Source organism: Macrotis lagotis, chromosome 3 (assembly GCF_037893015.1).
Source record: "Macrotis lagotis isolate mMagLag1 chromosome 3, bilby.v1.9.chrom.fasta, whole genome shotgun sequence".
NCBI lineage: Eukaryota > Metazoa > Chordata > Mammalia > Peramelemorphia > Peramelidae > Macrotis > Macrotis lagotis.
Window position 1 is genome coordinate 179,826,269 of NC_133660.1, and position 18,478 is coordinate 179,844,746.

Here is an 18,478-nt window from a genome sequence, read left to right on the forward strand (position 1 = left end):
GAGCCATGTAAATGCCATATTTTCCTTGTGTTTTACTTGATCTTTAAATATTCTTTCTCTATTCAATAACCTCTGATCCTCCCCTACCTAAGTACTTTACCAGGCCATCACACTTTATCTATCTTTACTCTTCTCCCTTACTAATCTCTACCCTTTGATAAATTAAGTCAATCCTACATAATACTTTTAAATTCCTAGCTTTCTTCTGTACTTTGTTCAACTTTACCTAACTTTAACCCTGGATTACTTTGAATATCTACCTTCACCACTCCTACTTAAATGCAGTAGAATAGTGCTGGAAAAAGTCACTCAACTGTGCTGACTGGTTATACTGTAACTTCATGTTATCTAATCTCTTTTCTTTCCTTCTCTTGAACATACAACTCCATAATGTTATTTCCCCATTACTATTGATAAATCATAACCTTTCTCCTTGCCAAGGCCAACCCTCTACATATAACCTTGATCCTGTCCCCTCCCATATTTCCCAGGATATTGTTCCCAAAGTCATCACCATTTTCCCTCTCTCCTTTCTTGTTTTTATCCCAGAAGACTACAAATTTGCCCATATTTCCCATCCCCATTTTCCAAAAACCATCATTAGACTCTGTCTCATAAATAATATTATATATATTATTCTTCCCTTTTTCAACTAAACTCCTAAAAAAAAAAGATTGACTCTATTTTCTTTCCTTTTACTTCTTAGGTACATGTATAATTACCAGACTCATCTCTCAATTGAAACAGCTTCCATCAGTCACCACTAATCTCTATTGTCATAACTAATACCCTTTTATTGAACTCTTTAGCATTTGACATGGTTGACTATCCTTCCTTTCTGGGTACTACCTCTTCTTTATGTTTTTATGTCACATATGGTTTTCTCTGCCAGCATTTATGAATGGAACATCTCAGTCTACTTTGCTGGGTGATCATCCATATCATATTTAACACAGAAGCTAGGACTCTGTCTTGAAGTCACTTCTCTCTACACGCTCTCTCTTCATGATCATTTATGTTCGTGTTTCTTTGTGGGTGACTATATATCTGTCCTTAGTTTCTCTCCCATGATCCTATGAACATATTGAACTGGATATCCTAGAGAAATATCAGACTGAACATGTCCAGAACTCATCTTTCTCTCTGAACCACACCTCTTCCACACTTCTCTGTTTCTGTTAAGGACACCACCATTCTTCTAGACATTCAGGTTTGCAATCTTGATGTAGTCATTCACCCTATTGCCAATTATTTTATCAGATCTTGTTATTTTTGCCTCCTTAAGATCTTTTATATGCCTTCTCTCCACATAGTGACTATCATTAATCAAATCCTTATCATCTCTCAATTGGACTGGTATAGAAATCTCCTTTTGGTCTCTTTTGGTCTCAGTCTTTTCCCTTTCCCATCCAAATTCCATAAAATGGCCATATATTCAAAATCTTAAAACATAGGACTGACTACCTCATTCTCCTGTTTATTAAAGTTCCAGTGTCTCTCTGTTACCCCTAGGATAAAACACAAATTTTTCTTCCAGTCTTAATTATACAATAATTCTCTCTTTCCATGATACAATGACACAAGGTTCTTAATGTTTCTTAGTTAATGTTCTATCTCCCATCTCTATGCTTTTTTACATGTACCTCATGCCTGTCTCTCAGATCACCTAATTTTCCTCAAAGCTCAGCTCACTGGCCATGTTTTACTTCAAATAGTTCCTGATACTCAAAACTGCTAATGCCTTCCCTCCATTTGCAAAACATCTTGTATCTATTTCTGTATATTCAATATATATATATATATATATATATATGTATATATATATATATATACATATATATATATATATGTATATATATATATATATACATATATATATATATATATATATACATATATATATATATATATATATATATATACCTGCTGTCTCTCCCTACTACATTTAAAAACTCACTGAGGGCAGGAATGTTATACTACTGTTTTTTCAATTCCAACCCCTCCTTCCTACCTCCCCTCCTCCACTCCCTCCCTCCCCTCCTTCTCTCCTCCCTCCCTTCCTCCCTCCCCTTCCTTCCTTCGTTCCTTCGTTCCTTCCTTCCTTCCTTCCTTCCTTCCTTCCCTCTTCCTTCTTTCCTTCCTTTCTTTTTTCTCTTCCTTCTTTCCTTTCTCCTATTTTATTTTTCTCAATTACATATTAAAGAATTTTTAGTATTTATTTCCAAATTCTCTTCTTTCTCTCTCCACTCTTTGAGAAGTCAAGCATTTTTGATACAGATTATGCATGTGTTGCCTTGTAAAATATATTTCCATATTATCCTGGTAAAATTTTTGACCCATACAAAGAGGAACGTTTATTTGTGTGTGTGTGTGTGTGTGTACATGTGTGTGTGTGTGTGTGTGTATCTTACAGAAAACCTTGAAGAATGAATTTTGGATTGTTGAAGAAAAACTTAAAAAGGAAGCAGGTCCTGAAAGGAGTTCAGTTTTTGGACAATCAAGGTACTCAATTAGCACCTAACAGAATCTTTTATTTCTTTTTTAAGCAAAAAGTTATGTTGGCATTTGAAACATCATTATTTTATTTCTGTTGCTTTTGGGTCAAAGGAAAATAATCAGATATGAATTCCTAAGGTCATATCTTTTAAATCTAAATTATGGGGTGTCTTCCTTTTAATAAGGATTTTTGTAGGATGACATTTATTTCTCATTATATTTTCCATCTTGGAGTATTACTGTAAGTGTGTGGAGGGGAATGTTGTGAACTCTAGCTTTTATGATTATGATGATGCATTAGAATTGGGGACTTCTTTTTATTTATTTTTTTAGATTTTTCAAGGCAATGGGTTTTAAGTGGTTTGTCCAAGGCCACACGGCTAGGTAATTATTAAGTGTCTGAGGTCAGATTTGAACCCAGGTACTCCTGACTCCAAGGCCACTGCTCTATTCACTGTACCACCTAGCTGCCCCTGAGACTTCTTTTTAAAGAAACACCATGGTCAGAGCGGCTAGGTGGTGCACTGTATAAAGCACCGGCCCTGGAGTCAGGAGTACCTGCGTTCAAATTTGACCTCAGACAATAATTACCTAGCCATGTGGCCTTGAGCAAGCCACTTGACCCCATTTGCCTTGCAAAAACCTATTTAAAAAAAAGAAACACCATGGTGTGGTAGAAGGAGAGCTGGGTCAGGATTAGGGGGGGTATAGCCCCAGTTTTACCTTTATAGTCATTTGACCTCTCTTCTAAGCCTCAGATTTTCTATCTGTAAAGTGAAGACAATAACACATACAATACCCCTGTGGAAGTTAGATTAGATAACTCAGAGATTTTATAACTATGATTTTCTAAGTAATAGAGCCAAAACGAATTATGGACTTGACAATTTTCCTTGAGTTTTCTCTTTGTATCATACCTATCTAGATTTTGATTTTATTTTAATTATTGAGCTTGATTTTCTAATGAAACTAGGTACTCCAGATTTCTGTGCTCAGTGATAATTATGAAAGGTGATGGAAGTGACAAAAAAAGATGCTTGACCCTACTTTCTAAGTACAACCATTCTTGGTGTGATTATATGCCTTATGATGATAAAGCAGAATAGTCCCTTCTCTGATAGAATGTCTATGGGACATTGGACCATTGACTTAGCATCTCTGAACACCAGATAAGACACTGAGGCCTTAATTTACAGAGAAGGCATCTATCTGTATTAGTAGAGGAATTTCCTCTACTTATGACCAATGAAATCACAAGTTCAATCTCCATTCCTAACATAATGTTGGGTTTATATAGATCATTTCCTTTAAAAAGTTCTAGGGATTTCTATCGTTTTCTTACTTAATATGGTGGCAAGTAAGTGTGGAGAAAATCTTTATTTCCATTTGACAGATAAAAAAAATTGAAACATAGTGACACAGTGATTGCTCTAGCCAGTAACACAGTAAGTGAAGGAATGTAGGACTGGGGCACCTTTTTCCATAACCTCTCTTCCTTGTGCTTTCAATTATACATTGGGAGTAGTCAATTCAGTAGTCAAATTAATATTAATATTTTCCATTTCTAAAATGTTTACAAAAACACTTAATATGCATTACTATAAATTGTCCAAATATACTGGATTCTTGCCTAAGCTCAAAGAAATTTTTGATCATCATTTACTTGTTTTAAATTTGCTTAAAATTAAATTATTAAATTCATGGTAGAAACATTCATTATAGCTGCATTTTAATAGAGGAAATGGAAGTTGTGGAGAGGTCTGCTCAGTTTTATACTTATTTATTGATTTTTCTACTCTATAGTGAAATAGATGTTCCTATAGTTCCCAAGATGTTCCTCTTAGGAAAAGGACTGGCACTTGAAATTGGAACTTATTGGCCTTATGATTCATGGCCTTTTTTTAGCACTTGCATCACTACCACAAGAAATTAGAGCCCTTGTTTCCTCATTTGTAAAATGAGGAAGATAGCCGCTACACTTAATTTACTGAGTTGTCAATGAACATCATATGAGACAAAGTTTAAATCATGTTCTAATGTCAGAATATTATGAAAAAATGTATTAAAACAATCAGTGTGGCATAGTGGAAGGTTCATAAGATTTGGAATCAACATAAATTGAAATGTGTGACAAGGAATGATTTTTAGACACATAACTGGATAAATCATAGACTATTATGCCTTCAGTGTCCTTGTTTGTAAAATAATGTTAAAGTAAAATACTCATATCATCAGTTCAATTCACAGTTGTTTTTGCAAAGTACTATTTAATCTAATACATAAACTATATAATTTTAAGTATTATATAATTGTTATTTTATATCATCAAATTTCATTATTTATGTAAGGAATTTAACTAAACCACATAGGATTAAAGTTAACCTGTCATGGTTCATTCCAACTCATGATTTTATGACTGATTGTTCACAAAGAATTTTAATTGTATGAAGTGATTGTTGCTTTTCAGTAATCTAGTAAATTTTTCTTTGTTTCATTCAGTATATATGATAACAGAATGAAAACATGTGAAGAAAAAGTAGAAGATATTTGGATTCCTCGAGAAGACAAATCTACTGTTCCATTAGACTCTGCTTCAGAGTCAGAATATTCCACAGTGGAAGAATGTTTTAATAGTTTAAGAAGAGGAAATTCTAAGAGTTCCAAATCAAAGGCTCAAAAGGGGAGTTTGGATTTAGCTACGAACAGGCATAGTTATCCACTGAGTTCCATTAGTGGATTTGCTGATCAATCAACCTTGACCTCAAACTCCATATCACCCTATGCATGTTATTATGGATCATCAGCAAAAAAAGTCAAATCAGGATGGTTGGATAAGCAGTCTCCTCAAGGGTATGTATCAAATATTTCTTGTATGTTTTGAGTTGACCGTTATATGTAAAATTTCTTCATGAAACTATTGATATATTTCAGAATAGAAATTTATTTTGATAGCAAAAGAAATTAGAGGGGGCAGCTAGGTGGCGCAGTAGACAGAGCACTGGCCCTGGAGTCAGGAGTACCCTGAGTTCAAATCCGGCCTCAAAACACTTAAAATTACCTAGCTGTGTGGCCTTGAGCAAGCCACTTAACCCCATTGCCTTGCAAAAACACTTAAAATTACCTAGCTGTGTGGCCTTGAGCAAGCCACTTAACCCCATTGCCTTGCAAAAACCTAAAAAAAAAATAGAGTATTAAATAATTCATTATTCTTCTGAGTTATTAGACCTCACTTGAAATGCTGAGTTTTTGTTGGTTCTTTGTATTCATACTGACCCATTTACTTTTTTTTTTTGAGTGGGAAGAAATCATATAGTTCTTTGACCTTTTTATTTTTAACATCATAACCCTATGGCTCAGAAGTAAACTTCTTTTGAAAACTGTCATTTTAAATCTACCTAATCTATTAAACTTTGACTTCCAAAGTGTTTCCTGTTCTACATAAGGGTTAATTTATAATACTGAAAAGCATCTCTGTACGAAAAGATATTTAAAGCACAGTTAGTACTTGAAGTATTGACTAAGTTATTGACTTACGACTATTCTTTTCTGTGTCTTTGTTAGATCAGACCACTGTCTAACTTGTTTAACCTTATGACTTTTTTAGAATGTGATTCTGCTCTAGACAGCATCCTTTTTTGCATTATGATATTTCTTGTTCTCTCAGTTATTTCATTTGTTTCATTTATAGTGAGTCTTCTTTATTGACAATTGACAAATTTATATGAATATGTAATGCATGACTTTAAATATGAAAGATGATTGAAATTTTGAGAAAAATGAAATGTCTTTCCTTATAAGATAGTCTGTTCTGTGACTTATGTATCAAAGTAAAAACTGGAAAGCTATTAATCAGGGATAATGTTGTGAGTGCTATGTAAGGTGGTATGCTGAACTAAATGACCTCTAAAGTCCCTTTTAGTCTCAAAACCTCACCCCAAGCTAGTTAATTTTTAAGTATCTGAGGCCGAATTTGAACTCAGGTCCTCCTGACTTCAGAGCTGCTGCTCTTTCCAAATAATTTCTTTTTGTTATTAGAATGTAGTATTTAGCAGAGCCCTATTAATCTCATGTAGCATTTGAAAATATTCTCCTAACAGTTATTTTAGGTGCAGATTCCATTTCTATTGTGTCTTCCTGATTGGAAAAATCTTTGCTGTAGGCTTGATATTGGACTGTATACCTTCTACCTGAAGACCAATCTTCTCAATTTAAAGAGACTTCTCACTTACTTGATTGTGGGGTAATGGAAAATTCTATTAAAGCAACTCTTAAAAGGTCATCTAGTAACTGATGGTGGTGGTTGTTACCTGACCCACCCACAAAGACAAAGTCACAGACCATTGAACTGTTGCAGTAATCTTAGAGCTAGTCTTGAACTGAAGCCACATATCCTAAATCTTCATAAAACATCAAAGTCTTTTAAAATAAATGGAAAATTCTGCAGAAAACATATTAAGAGATTACATATCAAGATTTTTCCTCATTCCATTAAATTCAACAAATATTTTTGGGTTTTCCCAAACTAAATGTGTTCATACATCCTTTTTGCTCCTTCAGTTTATATCTAGCATACCAGCTCTATTAAAAAAAAGTAGTAAAAGCTGGACAAAACTTCATGCTAGTTAGGAAATTAACAATTGATGACTTTATTTCTTCATTAACTCTGTAATATTTTATTTTACAAGTGTTTTCTTTTTGAATTTGCCTTTTAGAGTAGTTTGGGAGTAAATGAAGAAATGAAGCAGTCATCTATGTACTCCATTTATGTAAATAATAGACACTAGTGTTCTTGAATGACTTCCCTGCCAAAGTGGAATTTTGACATAGAATTGCATAATTTTAGTCTTGAAGATCTCAGAGATCATCTAGTTCTTGAAGAACTCAGAGATCATCTAGTTCAACTTTGTATTTCTTGATTAAGGAAACCAAATTTCTGAGAGGGCAGGTTAAACTGTTAACTGTTGGAGCTAGATTTGAGATTCCAGTCAGTTTCTTTTTCTGAGTCCAGTCCCTTACTTTTATAACAGACTGCATTGTAATTATTATGGTTATAGCATACTACAGTTTGGTCTGAATTAGGCAGATCCAGAGTGAGATAAATCCTACTTCATGGGTTTCTTTAAGACCAGTTTGAAGCAAATAAAAAATTATTGAGTACATGAGAGTACATCCAGAAGGCCAGGTAGTGTGTGACCTAAAAATTGTATTAGTGTCTTAAAAAACAAAGACTATGACATTTTAGTCACTAGTTGATAAGGACTCTACTAAATACCACATTTGAATAGCTAAAAGAAATTATTTGGGGATTATAAATTGCACTGCTTCATTTTATTAAGAGTCATACAATAATATTTTCATATTTACATACTTGCATTATCATAATTTAAATTAAAATGATTTTGTTCATGAGGGATAGTAAAAGAAAGGCAATTGAGGTGATAGAAAATTTCTTTTCCTGTCATTCTCAAAAACTGATGAAGTAGTTGAGGGCCTGACCTGTTTTCTTTTTTAGAATACATTTAATTGATAACGTTTCTGTTTCATTACCTACATTTCCCAATATATATCTTTCTTCTATACCCTTTCCAGAGAGCTATCCCTTATATCTGAGAGAAAAAAAAAGGAGGAAAAAACCGTACTCATTAATAATGGATAAATGGATAACTAGGTATTTAGATAATGAATAGATGGAATGCTGATCCTGCGGTCAGGAAAATCTGAGTTCAAATATAACCTTAGATATTTACAAGCTGTGGGACACTGGACCTGTCACTTAACCCTGTTTGCTTCAGTTTTCTCATATGTAAAATGACCTGGGGGGGGGATCACAAACCATTCCAGTATCTTTGTCAAGAAATTTTCAAATGGAGTCAGGAAGAGTCAAAAAGCCTGAAATGACTGAACACCAAAGTGGGTAATTCAAGGTTGGAACTCTCAACAGAGACTAGACTTGTAATCTAAATCTGATTGTCATCTGCAGTGATATTGATATTGAACCATTGAAGCCAATAAGTGAAAGACTGAAGGAAGAAAGAGAGTATTTATTGAGTGCTTATTTATTTGTCACTGTGGATAAAAATAGTAAAAAGCAAAGAAAGTCCCTACCCACAAAGTGTTTACAGTTTTATTGGAAGAGACAACATTTAGTAAATGGAGGTTCAACTATGGGGAAATATGACAAAGCTTGGGAATAGTAAAGGCACAAGGCTCTCAGTTTATTAGGTTAAATGGATAGTTATAATTGGCATTTCTAGGGGACAAAAAGTCATAAAGGCAGAGCAGTTGATAAGGTGTATGTACTCCAAAGCAGTAGAATTATTGACTTCTATTTCATCCAGAAAAGAGAAAAGACAGGAATATTCCAGGACAGATCCTGAGGGTATGCCACAATTAGTAGTTGTGGCAAAGATTAAAAATTGAAGAAGAGTGAATAGAGACCCAAGAAATTAGGAGGAGAACCAGAAAAGTAGAGGCATGAAAATCCAGGTAAAAGAATATGTCAGCAGACAAGGTGGTAAGCTCTATCACATACTGCAGAGATATTGATTGAAGGATGAAAGCTGAGAAAAGGTCTTGGCTTTGGCAATTAAGAGACCCTTGGTAACTTTGGAGAAAGCAATTTTAGTTGACCAATGCGGTCAGAAGCCATATTAGAGTTTTAGATGAGAGAAGGTGAATATAAGAATATAGATGACTTTCAAAAGAATAACTTTTTAAATATTTTTGGGCAGTTGTCATGTATCCTTAAATTTTTTTCTTCAGTTTCCTTATGAAGCTGACTCAAGATATCTCACTATATTAGCTTCTACTTGACACCATGGCTTATCAATGTAATTCTGATTTTTTGTCACCTATGTGGGAACATGATATTACAGATTGGTTTGATCAGGGCAGAGTACAGAGTTTTTTTAAATCATATTTTTCTTTTTTAGAAATTATGGTTCTCTTAAGGGAGTCTTTTTTGTCCATCCCATTATACAACTGACTCATCATGGTTTTACTGTATACTTAACACTTAGATATTTCTTACAGTTGTCCAATAATTCCTCGCCATCTATCTTTCATGCTTGTTTGTTGAATAGGAGTGTTGGACTATTGAGACTTTTTTCACTATCCTCGAGAAGTTCTCAGGGAAAGAAGCTCATTGTGTTGCATTTAAACAAGTGCTTTTCAAAAGGTTTACCCTTGCCCTGATTCTCTAGGCATTTATGAATTGTGCAGAATTCACACATGTATATTCATGAGTCTTCTATCTTCTGCAGTAGTGCCGACTTCCATGTTCAGTTCCTTGCACTAAATGTTAATACTTTGATCTCCATGTGTACTTGTGCATATGCAAACCCAAACATAAACACATACATGGTATAGGTTATTGCTGGTTAAACTAAGGGCAGAAAAGATTGAAAGTGATAAAATCCAGTATTGGAATAGTAGCCAAAGGACAGTTTGAGTAGGAAAGTGCTTGGTTAAGTAATGCAGAATGTTTAGAAACAATGCAGGAGCAAAAATCTTATGATGGAAAAATAGACAAAAGTCAAACAAATTGCCAAAAATCAGTGAGTGTGAGGAAACTAGTGGTCTGATCAATGACACTGAAGTAGGTTTCAACCCTGCAAATACTGTGATAACCAGATACTGGCACAATTAGAAGTCTGAGGAGGGACTTGAATTGGTCACGTCACATAGTGTGCCTCATATGGCCTCAGGTACTTCCCAGCTATAGCAGAAACCAATGACTAGTTTCCTAGGGTGTGGCTGGTGGAACCCCTGGAGGCTCAAAGGTTGCCAGTGTGTCTCAACTTGCCACATTGGAGAAAGAGTGTGTTATCTAGGAAGGTATTGTGAAGGAGATGTTAGGCTGTTTTTAAAACTCAAATAGCATTGAGTTCACCTTAGCCTACATATAGTAAGCATCTACTAAGAGTTATTGGAAGACTTGAGTCAAAGGCAGGGGAACCACTTAAAGAGGGTGTTACAGCTGGGATTTTTATTGAGTTATGGATTGAACTCCCTACTTCTTTTTTTGAAGGAGTCTATCATTCTACGGCTTTCTAAAGTCTGCTGGCAAACCTATAAATATCCAAAGGTCACACCTCAGCTCACAAATGTAGCATATGGGTGGAACTCCTAAATCAGACTGTCGTTAAACCCTGTTTAATAGATACAAAACACAAAATATCGGTTTTAAATAATATATAATAATTGTTTGAATAAATGGCACAAAGGACTAAATGTTTCCAGATCTGGATTATCTGTCAGTCTGTCCGTCTGTTTCTCTGTCTTTATCTCTGTCTTTGTTTCTCTGTCTCTCTCCCTGCTACTTTGATTGTGTATAGTTGTATAAAATCACATACCAGAGATTATATTAGGACCTGGAGAAAGTGGAGTGCTTTCAGAATTTTGAAAAAAAGTCACCCTTAATGATAAAGGTCTTCTGATATTATTCTATGTTTCAAGCACAAAGAACTTTATAAAACTATTTTCTTTTGAGCAGGAAGTTAAAGCAATTTTGGAAGAGGCAATGATACTTTAAGGAAAAAAAAACATGACAAAACATGGTGTGTGTAGAAGTTGGGAAAAGGCAAATTTTTCTGTGAAGTCAGAAAATAAAACCTTTGATGTTCATTCCAAGTCTGAGATTCTGTGATTTTCTATGTTAAATTTTCTAGGTGCTAGGAACAGTAACAACAACAACAAAAAAAAATGGCTCAGTTCTTGACTCTTGACAAAGAGGCTTGGATAAGATGCAGAGACATAAATACAGTTAATTATAATATGAGTAGAATGAGATTATGGGAGAATTAGAGGTATACTGGACAAACATAGATTTGAAGAAGGAAGGCTCACTAAATCTGTGTTTTGGAGGAGAGTCAGTGAAAGCATCATGGAAAAGATCGCACTTGAACTGACTCTTGAAACAGAAGGATTTCAAAAACTAGAGGTCTGAGAAGTCCACTACAGGCATAGCAGATATTAAGATTAAAAATAGAATTTAAAAAGGGTAAGATAAAATCAGAAAACAATGAGTAGTCCAACTAGAGTAGAAAACAGAATCCATCAGTGTGAATAGTATAAAATTATATTAGGAAGGGAGGTTGGAGTTACATTGTGGAATGGCTTGAAAATAAATCTAAGAGGGGGAACTAGGTGGCATGAGTAATGCTCTGGAGTCAGGAGAACCTAGTTCAAATGCAGCCTCAGACACTTGATACTTAGTAGTTGTTGGGCAAGTCGTTTAACCCCATTGCCTTGCAAAAAACAAAAAAGAAAAGAAAAAAATTCTAAGAAATTATTATAATTACTATTAAGCCCCTGAGTCTTTTTGAGAAAGTGACATGATAAAGTTTATATAATATGATAATTGCATTAGCTATGGTTTGAATGAGTAGAGAGATGGAAGGCAGAAGAAGATGGGAGGCTAGGAGATAAATTTCTTATTGTGATTTAGGTAGCATCTGAATTAGATTCTTTGTAAATAAAATGGAGATGAAGTATCAAATATGAAATATTGCCAAGCTTGTTCTATGGATAAGGATGGGGGTTAGTTGAAGAATCTTGAAAATTCAAGGGTGATTAAGTTTTTGAATGTGGTTAATGGGGAGAATAGTAGTGCCATGAGTAGAAACAAAGGTGTTGTAAGGAGGAGAAAGCTGACAAAAGTATTTCCTTTGTTATGACTAAGTTTGAGGCCAGAGGGTCAAACAACTGAAGATATCTTACAGATAGTTGGAAATTTGGGACTCAAGGTCAGTTGGAAATGGTTTGTAATATATTAACAAAGAATATGTATAACCATTGTCATGTGAAGATGTAATTACAGAGAGAACGCCTATAGAGAAGAAAAGAGATAATAGCAATAATAATAATAATAATAATAATAAACATTTATATAGACCAACACTGTGCTACATGGTTTACAATTATTATCTCATTTGATTTTCACAACTACCCTAGAGATACTTATTTATATTTAGGGGATAAGAGGAGGAAGAGGAATCAATGAAGAAGTAAAATGAGAAAAGATTTATTAAATATTCTGTATGTGCAAAGCGCTTTGTGAAGTGTTAGATACACAGATACAAAAGTAATGGCAATTTCTGTTCTTCAACGAGGAGGAGTGTGGAGGCCATGAAAGGAAACTTTGGTCTTAAGAATTACAAGGGTGAGTGGAATCATAAGGAAGTAGATTGACCTAACCCATAAAGTGGTGAGAAAATGTCATAACATGATAGAACCACAAAATAGAGGTTAGAGGCTAGAGGAGGAGGCAGAAATATCAAGAAAAAGAGATTTGTTGAGTACACCATGCCACAGAAAAGTTAAATATGATTAGACCTGAGAAAGAACATTGGATCTGGCAGTGGGTGATCTTTAGTAAAACGACTTCAGTGGGGGGGGGGGAGTGAGTGTGATTGAAAGCAAAATAATATAATAAGAGTCATAATTGCTGACATTTTAGATAGTTCTTTAAAGTCTTAAGAAAGTTTTTAAAAAAATTTTTATTAAAGATATTATTTGAGTTTTACAATTTTCCCCCAATATTACTTCCTCCCAAAATGGAAAGCAATCTGTCAATCTTTACTTTGTTTCCATGTTGTACATTGATCCAAATTGAGTGTGATAAGAGAAGACAAGAAGGAAGAGACAAGAAGTCTAAGAGGTAACATGATCAGACAATAAGATATCTATTTTTTTTCTAAATTAAAAGGAATAGTCCTTGAACTTTGTTCAAACTCCACTGCTCTTTATCTGGATACAGATGGCACTCTCCTTTGCAGACAGCCCATAATTGTTCCCAATTGTTGCACTGATGGAATGAGCGAGTCCTTCAGGGTTGAACATCACCCCCATGTTGCTGTTAGGGTGTACAGTGTTTTTCTGGTTTGGCTCATCTCACTCAGCCTCAGTTCATGCAAATCCCTCCAGGCTTCTCTGAAATCCGGTCCCTCCTGGTTTCTAATAGAACAATAGTGTTTCATGACATACATATACCACAGTTTGCTAAGTCATTCCCCAAATGAAGGACATTTACTTGATTTCCAATTCTTTGCCACCACAAACAGGGCTGCTATAAATATTTTTGTACAAGTGATGTTTTTACCCTTTTTCATCGTCTCTTCAGGTATTGCTGGGTCAAAGGGTATGCACATTTTTGTTGCCCTTTGGGCATAGTTCTAAATAGGTCTCCAGAAAGGTTGGATGAGTTCACAGCTCCACCAATAGTGTAATAGTGTCCCAGATTTCCCACAACCCTTCCAACAATGATCATTATCCTTTCTGGTCATATTGTCCAATCTGAGAGGTATGAGGTGGTACCTCAGAGAAGCTTTAATTTGCATTTCTCTAATAATTAATGATTTAGAGCAATTTTTCACATGGCTATGGATTGCTTTTATCTCCTCATCTGTAAATTGCCTTTGCATATCCTTTGACCATTTGTCAATTGGGGAATGGCTTTTTGTTTTAAAAATATGACTCAGTTCTCTGTATATTTTAGAAATGAGTCCTTTGTCAGAATCATTAGTTGTCAAGATTATTTCCCAATTTACTACATTTCTTTTGATCTTGGTTACATTGGTTTTATCTGTGCAAAAGCTTTTTAATTTATTGTAATTGAAATCATCTAGTTGGTTTTTGGTGATGTTCTCCAACTCTTCCTTAGTTATAAACTGTTCCCCTTTCCATAGATCTGACAGGTAAACTAGTCTTTGATCTTCCAATTTGCTTATAGTATTTTTTTTTATGTCTAAGTCTTGTAACCATTTGGATCTTATCTTGGTAAAGGGTGTTAGGTGTTGGTCTAATCTATGTTTCTTCCATACTAACTTCCAATTATCCCAGAAATTTTCATCAAAGAGGGAGTTTTTATCCCAATAGCTGGACTCTTTGGGTTTATCAAACAACAGATTACTATAATCATCTCCTGCTTTTACACCTAGTCTATTCCACTGGTCCACCACTCTATTTCTTAGCCAGTACCAAACAGTTTTGATGACTGATGCTTTATAATATAATTTTAGATCAGGTAGGGCTAAGCCACCTTCTTTTGTACTTTTTTCATTAAGCTCCTGACAATTCTTGACTTTTTATTTCTCCATATGAATTTACTTACAATTTTTTTCTAACACATTAATTTTTTGGAATTTTGATTGGTAGGGCACTAAACAGGTAGTTTAGTTTTGGTAGAATTGTCATTTTTATTATATTAGCTCTACCTATCCATGAGCAGTTGCTATTTGCCTAGTTATTTAAATCTGATTTAAGTTGTGTGAGAAGTGTTTTATAATGTTTTCAAAAAGATTCTGAGTCTGTCTTGGCAAATAGACTCCCAAGTATTTTACATTGTCTGAGGTTACTTTGAATAGGATTTCTCTTTCTAGATCTTCCTGCTGTATCTTGCTAGACATATATAGAAAAGTTGAGGATTTATGATGGCTTATTTTATATCCTGCAACATTACCTTTCTGCAGTTGATCATTAGGGTTTTATGTCCTAGTACATGGTCAATTTTTGTATAAGTGCAATGTACTGCAAAGAAAAGGATATATTCCTTTCTATCCCCATTCAATTTCCTCCATAGGTCTACCATATCTAGTTTTTCTAAAAATTTATTTACCTCCTTAATGTCTTTCTTGTTTATTTTATGACTTGATTTATCTAGATCTGAGAGGGGGAGGTTGAGGTATCCCATTAGTAGAGTTTTGCTGTCTATGTGTTCCTGTAATTCTTTCAACTCCTCCTCTAAGAATGTGGATCCTGTCCCATTTGGGGTGCATATATATTCAGTAAATAGCTTTATTTTCTATGGTACCTTTTAGGAGGATAAAGTTTCCTTCCTTAATCTCTTTTAATGCTATTTTTGCTGCTGCTTTGTTTTAGATGAGGATTGCTACCCCTGCTTTTTTTACTTCAGCTGAAGCAAAATATATTTTGCTCCAACCTTTTACCTTTACTCTATGTGTATCTCTCTCTGCTTCAAATGAGTTTCTTGTAAGCAGCATATTGTCAGATTCTGGCTTTTAATCTACTCCGCTATTTGATTATGTTTTAAGGGGGAGTTCATCCCATTCACATTCAAGGTTATGATGACTAATTCTTTATTGCCTTCCATACTTTCTTCCCTCTCTTTGTATTTTCCCCCTTCCCCCTCTCTTTATCCATATTCCCCAGTATTTTGTTTCTGAATACCACCCCCTTCAGTGTGTTTGCCCTCCTATATTGCCCTCTCCCCTTTCTTTCCCCTTTCTCTTTTTTACCTTTTCCCTTCCCTTCCTTTTGTTAGTTCCCCCTTTTTCCCCACCCCCCCTCCCTTTCTCCATCCCCCCCTCCCCCTTTCCCCTTTTAATCCTTGAAAGGTTAGATGCTTTTTAAGTTAACTAAGTATGTGTAAGTTGACTTTAAGTCAAGTCTGATGAGAAGAAGATTCAGGTGTTTCCCATCTCCTCCCTTCTTCCCCTCTATTACCAATAGATATTTTGTACCTCTTAGTGTAATGAGATTTACCCCCTTCTATCCCCTCCCTCCTCCCATCTCCTTCCTGTCCCCCTTTTTAAGGAGGTAGTGTTTTTTAGATCATTCTATCTGAGTCACAGAAAATTCTGAGTATCTGTATGTATATTCTGTCTAATAGAGTTAAAATTCTTGAGAGTTTTGAGAGTTTTTCTCCCAAGTGGGGTTAAAGCCAGTTACATCCCATTGGATAGCAGTCTCATGGATAGATCATGAATGTCCATCACTTCTGGCTAGGTATACTCTCTCTGTTAGAATTACATTTCTCAAGATTTATGAGAATCTTTTCCTCCATGCTGTAATATAGCCAGTTTCAACTTATTGGATAGCATTTTTTTAACCCTCCCCCTTTTTTTTTACTTTTTCATATGTCTCTTGAACCTCCTGTTTGATGACCAAATTTTCTATTTAGCTCTGGTCTTTTCATTAGGAATTTTTGGAATTCTTCCATTTTGTTAAATGTCCATCTTTTTCCCTGGAAGAGAAGGCTTAGCTTTGAAGGATAGTGGATTCTTGGCTGCATTACAAGCTCCCTAGAGTTGATGCAGTCAGGTCCTGCATAATCCTTACTGTGGCTCCTTGATATTTAAATTGTTTCTTTCTGGCTGCTTTCAGGATTTTCTCTTCTATCTGATAGTTCTGGAATTTGGCCACTACATTCCTTGGTGTTTTCATTTGAGGATCTTTTTCTGGAGGGGAATGATATATTCTTTCAATATCTACTTTGCCTTCTGGTTCCATGATATCAGGGCAGTTTTCTATCACTAGATCCTGTAATATTAAGTCCAGGCTTTTTATCTCTTCAATGTTCTCAGGAAGTCCAATAATTTTCAGGTTGCCCCTCCTTGACCTATTCTCAAGGTCAGTGGTTTTTCTGATGAGGTATTTTACATTTTCTTATATTTTTTCTATTTTTTTGGTTTTGTTTACTGGCTCTTGCTGTCTCATGGACTTATTAGTTTCTGCAGACTCCATTCTTTTTTTTTAGAGAGGAGTTTTTTTTTAGGTTTTTGCAAGGCAAACGGGTTAAGTGGCTTGCCCAAGGCCACACAACTAGGTAATTATTAAGTGTCCAAGACTGGATTTGAACCAAAGTACTTCTGATTCCAAGTTCTGTGCTTTATCTACTACACCACCTGGCAGTCCCGAGTTTTCTTCATTATTTTGCAACTTTTTCCAATTGGTCCATTCTACTTTTGAAAGAGCTTTCCATTTGACCAATTGAGGTTTTGAGAGAATTATTTTCTTTTTGCATTTGCTCAATTGAGGATCTGAGAGAATTAGTCTCATTTTGTATTTGTCCAATTGTATTTTTTAAGGATTTGTTTTCTTGTTGTAAGGTACTAATTGTCTCTCCAAAATTTTCCAGTTGATTTTTAAACTCCTTCCTTATTTCTTCAAGGAAATCTTTCTGTGTTGAAGACCAGGTCGTATTCTCCTCAGAGGTTCTAGGTCTCTCTGAGTTAGGGTCATTCCCTTCCAAGAATTTTTCTATGGATCCACCTTTCCGCTGACCCTTCTTCATTTTGCTAATACCTTGAGTTGGGGAGGGGCTGATTCACAGGGGCTTGGTAATGCTAGAGGCTTTACTCACTGAATGCAATTTCTCTGTCTGGCCAGTAGGAGGTGCTGGTTATTTTCTCTTGAGTGTCTGTGACCTTGATTGAGGCCTTCTCCCTTAGCTTGAAGGGAGGATTTGGAGCTAATGAGTCCTTTTGCCTTCAATCAGTGGTGGGCTTTGCCCTGGCCTGAGGTCATTCCTCTCCCTATTGTCTGCTGGGCTGGTTCTTCTGCTCACACACCTATGCCTGAGGCAGAAGTAGTCTGCTATTGTTTGTTTGGGGAAGAGGCCTCAGCAGCAATGGAAGGGTGAACTCAAAGTTCCTCTGACCAGAGGAGCCCAGGGATGGTGTGTCTGCAGCTATCCTGCACTGGCGCTCTCCCCCCAGCCCTGTTGGTAAGCTCCAGAGGGTCAGCATGGCCCTGCTCCATAGTTGACTCAAGCCCCCACTGTCTAGTCCCACCACTGATCCAGCACGTCTGGCCCTTAGACTCCTGGCTCCGAGGCTCCAATTCAGCTGCTAATCTGGTTGATCCGGGGCTGATCCTCCCTCTGAGCCCAGACTCACCTACACAAATTCCTCCAGTGCTGCTGAGAGAGACAAATCCTGAGGTAGATGTTCTTTCTCCTGCCTTTTCTTTCTGGGTTTTGTGGGTCGGATTTCTTTTAAGAGGTTTGTTTCATATGATAGATGGGGAAAGATCAGGAGACTTTAGAACTGTGCCTATCTTCTCTCAGCTATCTTGGCTGGAAGTCCTTAAGAATGTTTTAATGCATTTTCTTGTTTGAAATTCTTAACAGTTCTGTGAGATAAATAGGACTTGCATTAGTCCTGTTTTATAGATGGGGAAAGTGAGGCTCAGAGAAGCTAGTGATTTTCTTAGGGATATACACCTAATGATCAAGGCAGCT

The 18,478-nt window shown here is 35.6% G+C and overlaps 1 protein-coding gene across 4 annotated transcripts in view; it reads left to right on the forward strand.

The window, feature by feature from the left end:
* Nucleotides 1–18,478, forward strand: part of ARAP2 (ArfGAP with RhoGAP domain, ankyrin repeat and PH domain 2) — a 271,115-nt gene that overhangs the window by 64,058 nt on the left and 188,579 nt on the right. For all 4 annotated transcript variants that reach the window (XM_074229650.1, XM_074229652.1, XM_074229649.1 and 1 more), the window contains exons 5-6: nucleotides 2,414–2,502; nucleotides 4,996–5,346. In XM_074229650.1, coding sequence (XP_074085751.1) covers nucleotides 2,414–2,502; nucleotides 4,996–5,346 — 440 coding nt within the window. The remainder of the gene's footprint in view (nucleotides 1–2,413; nucleotides 2,503–4,995; nucleotides 5,347–18,478) is intronic.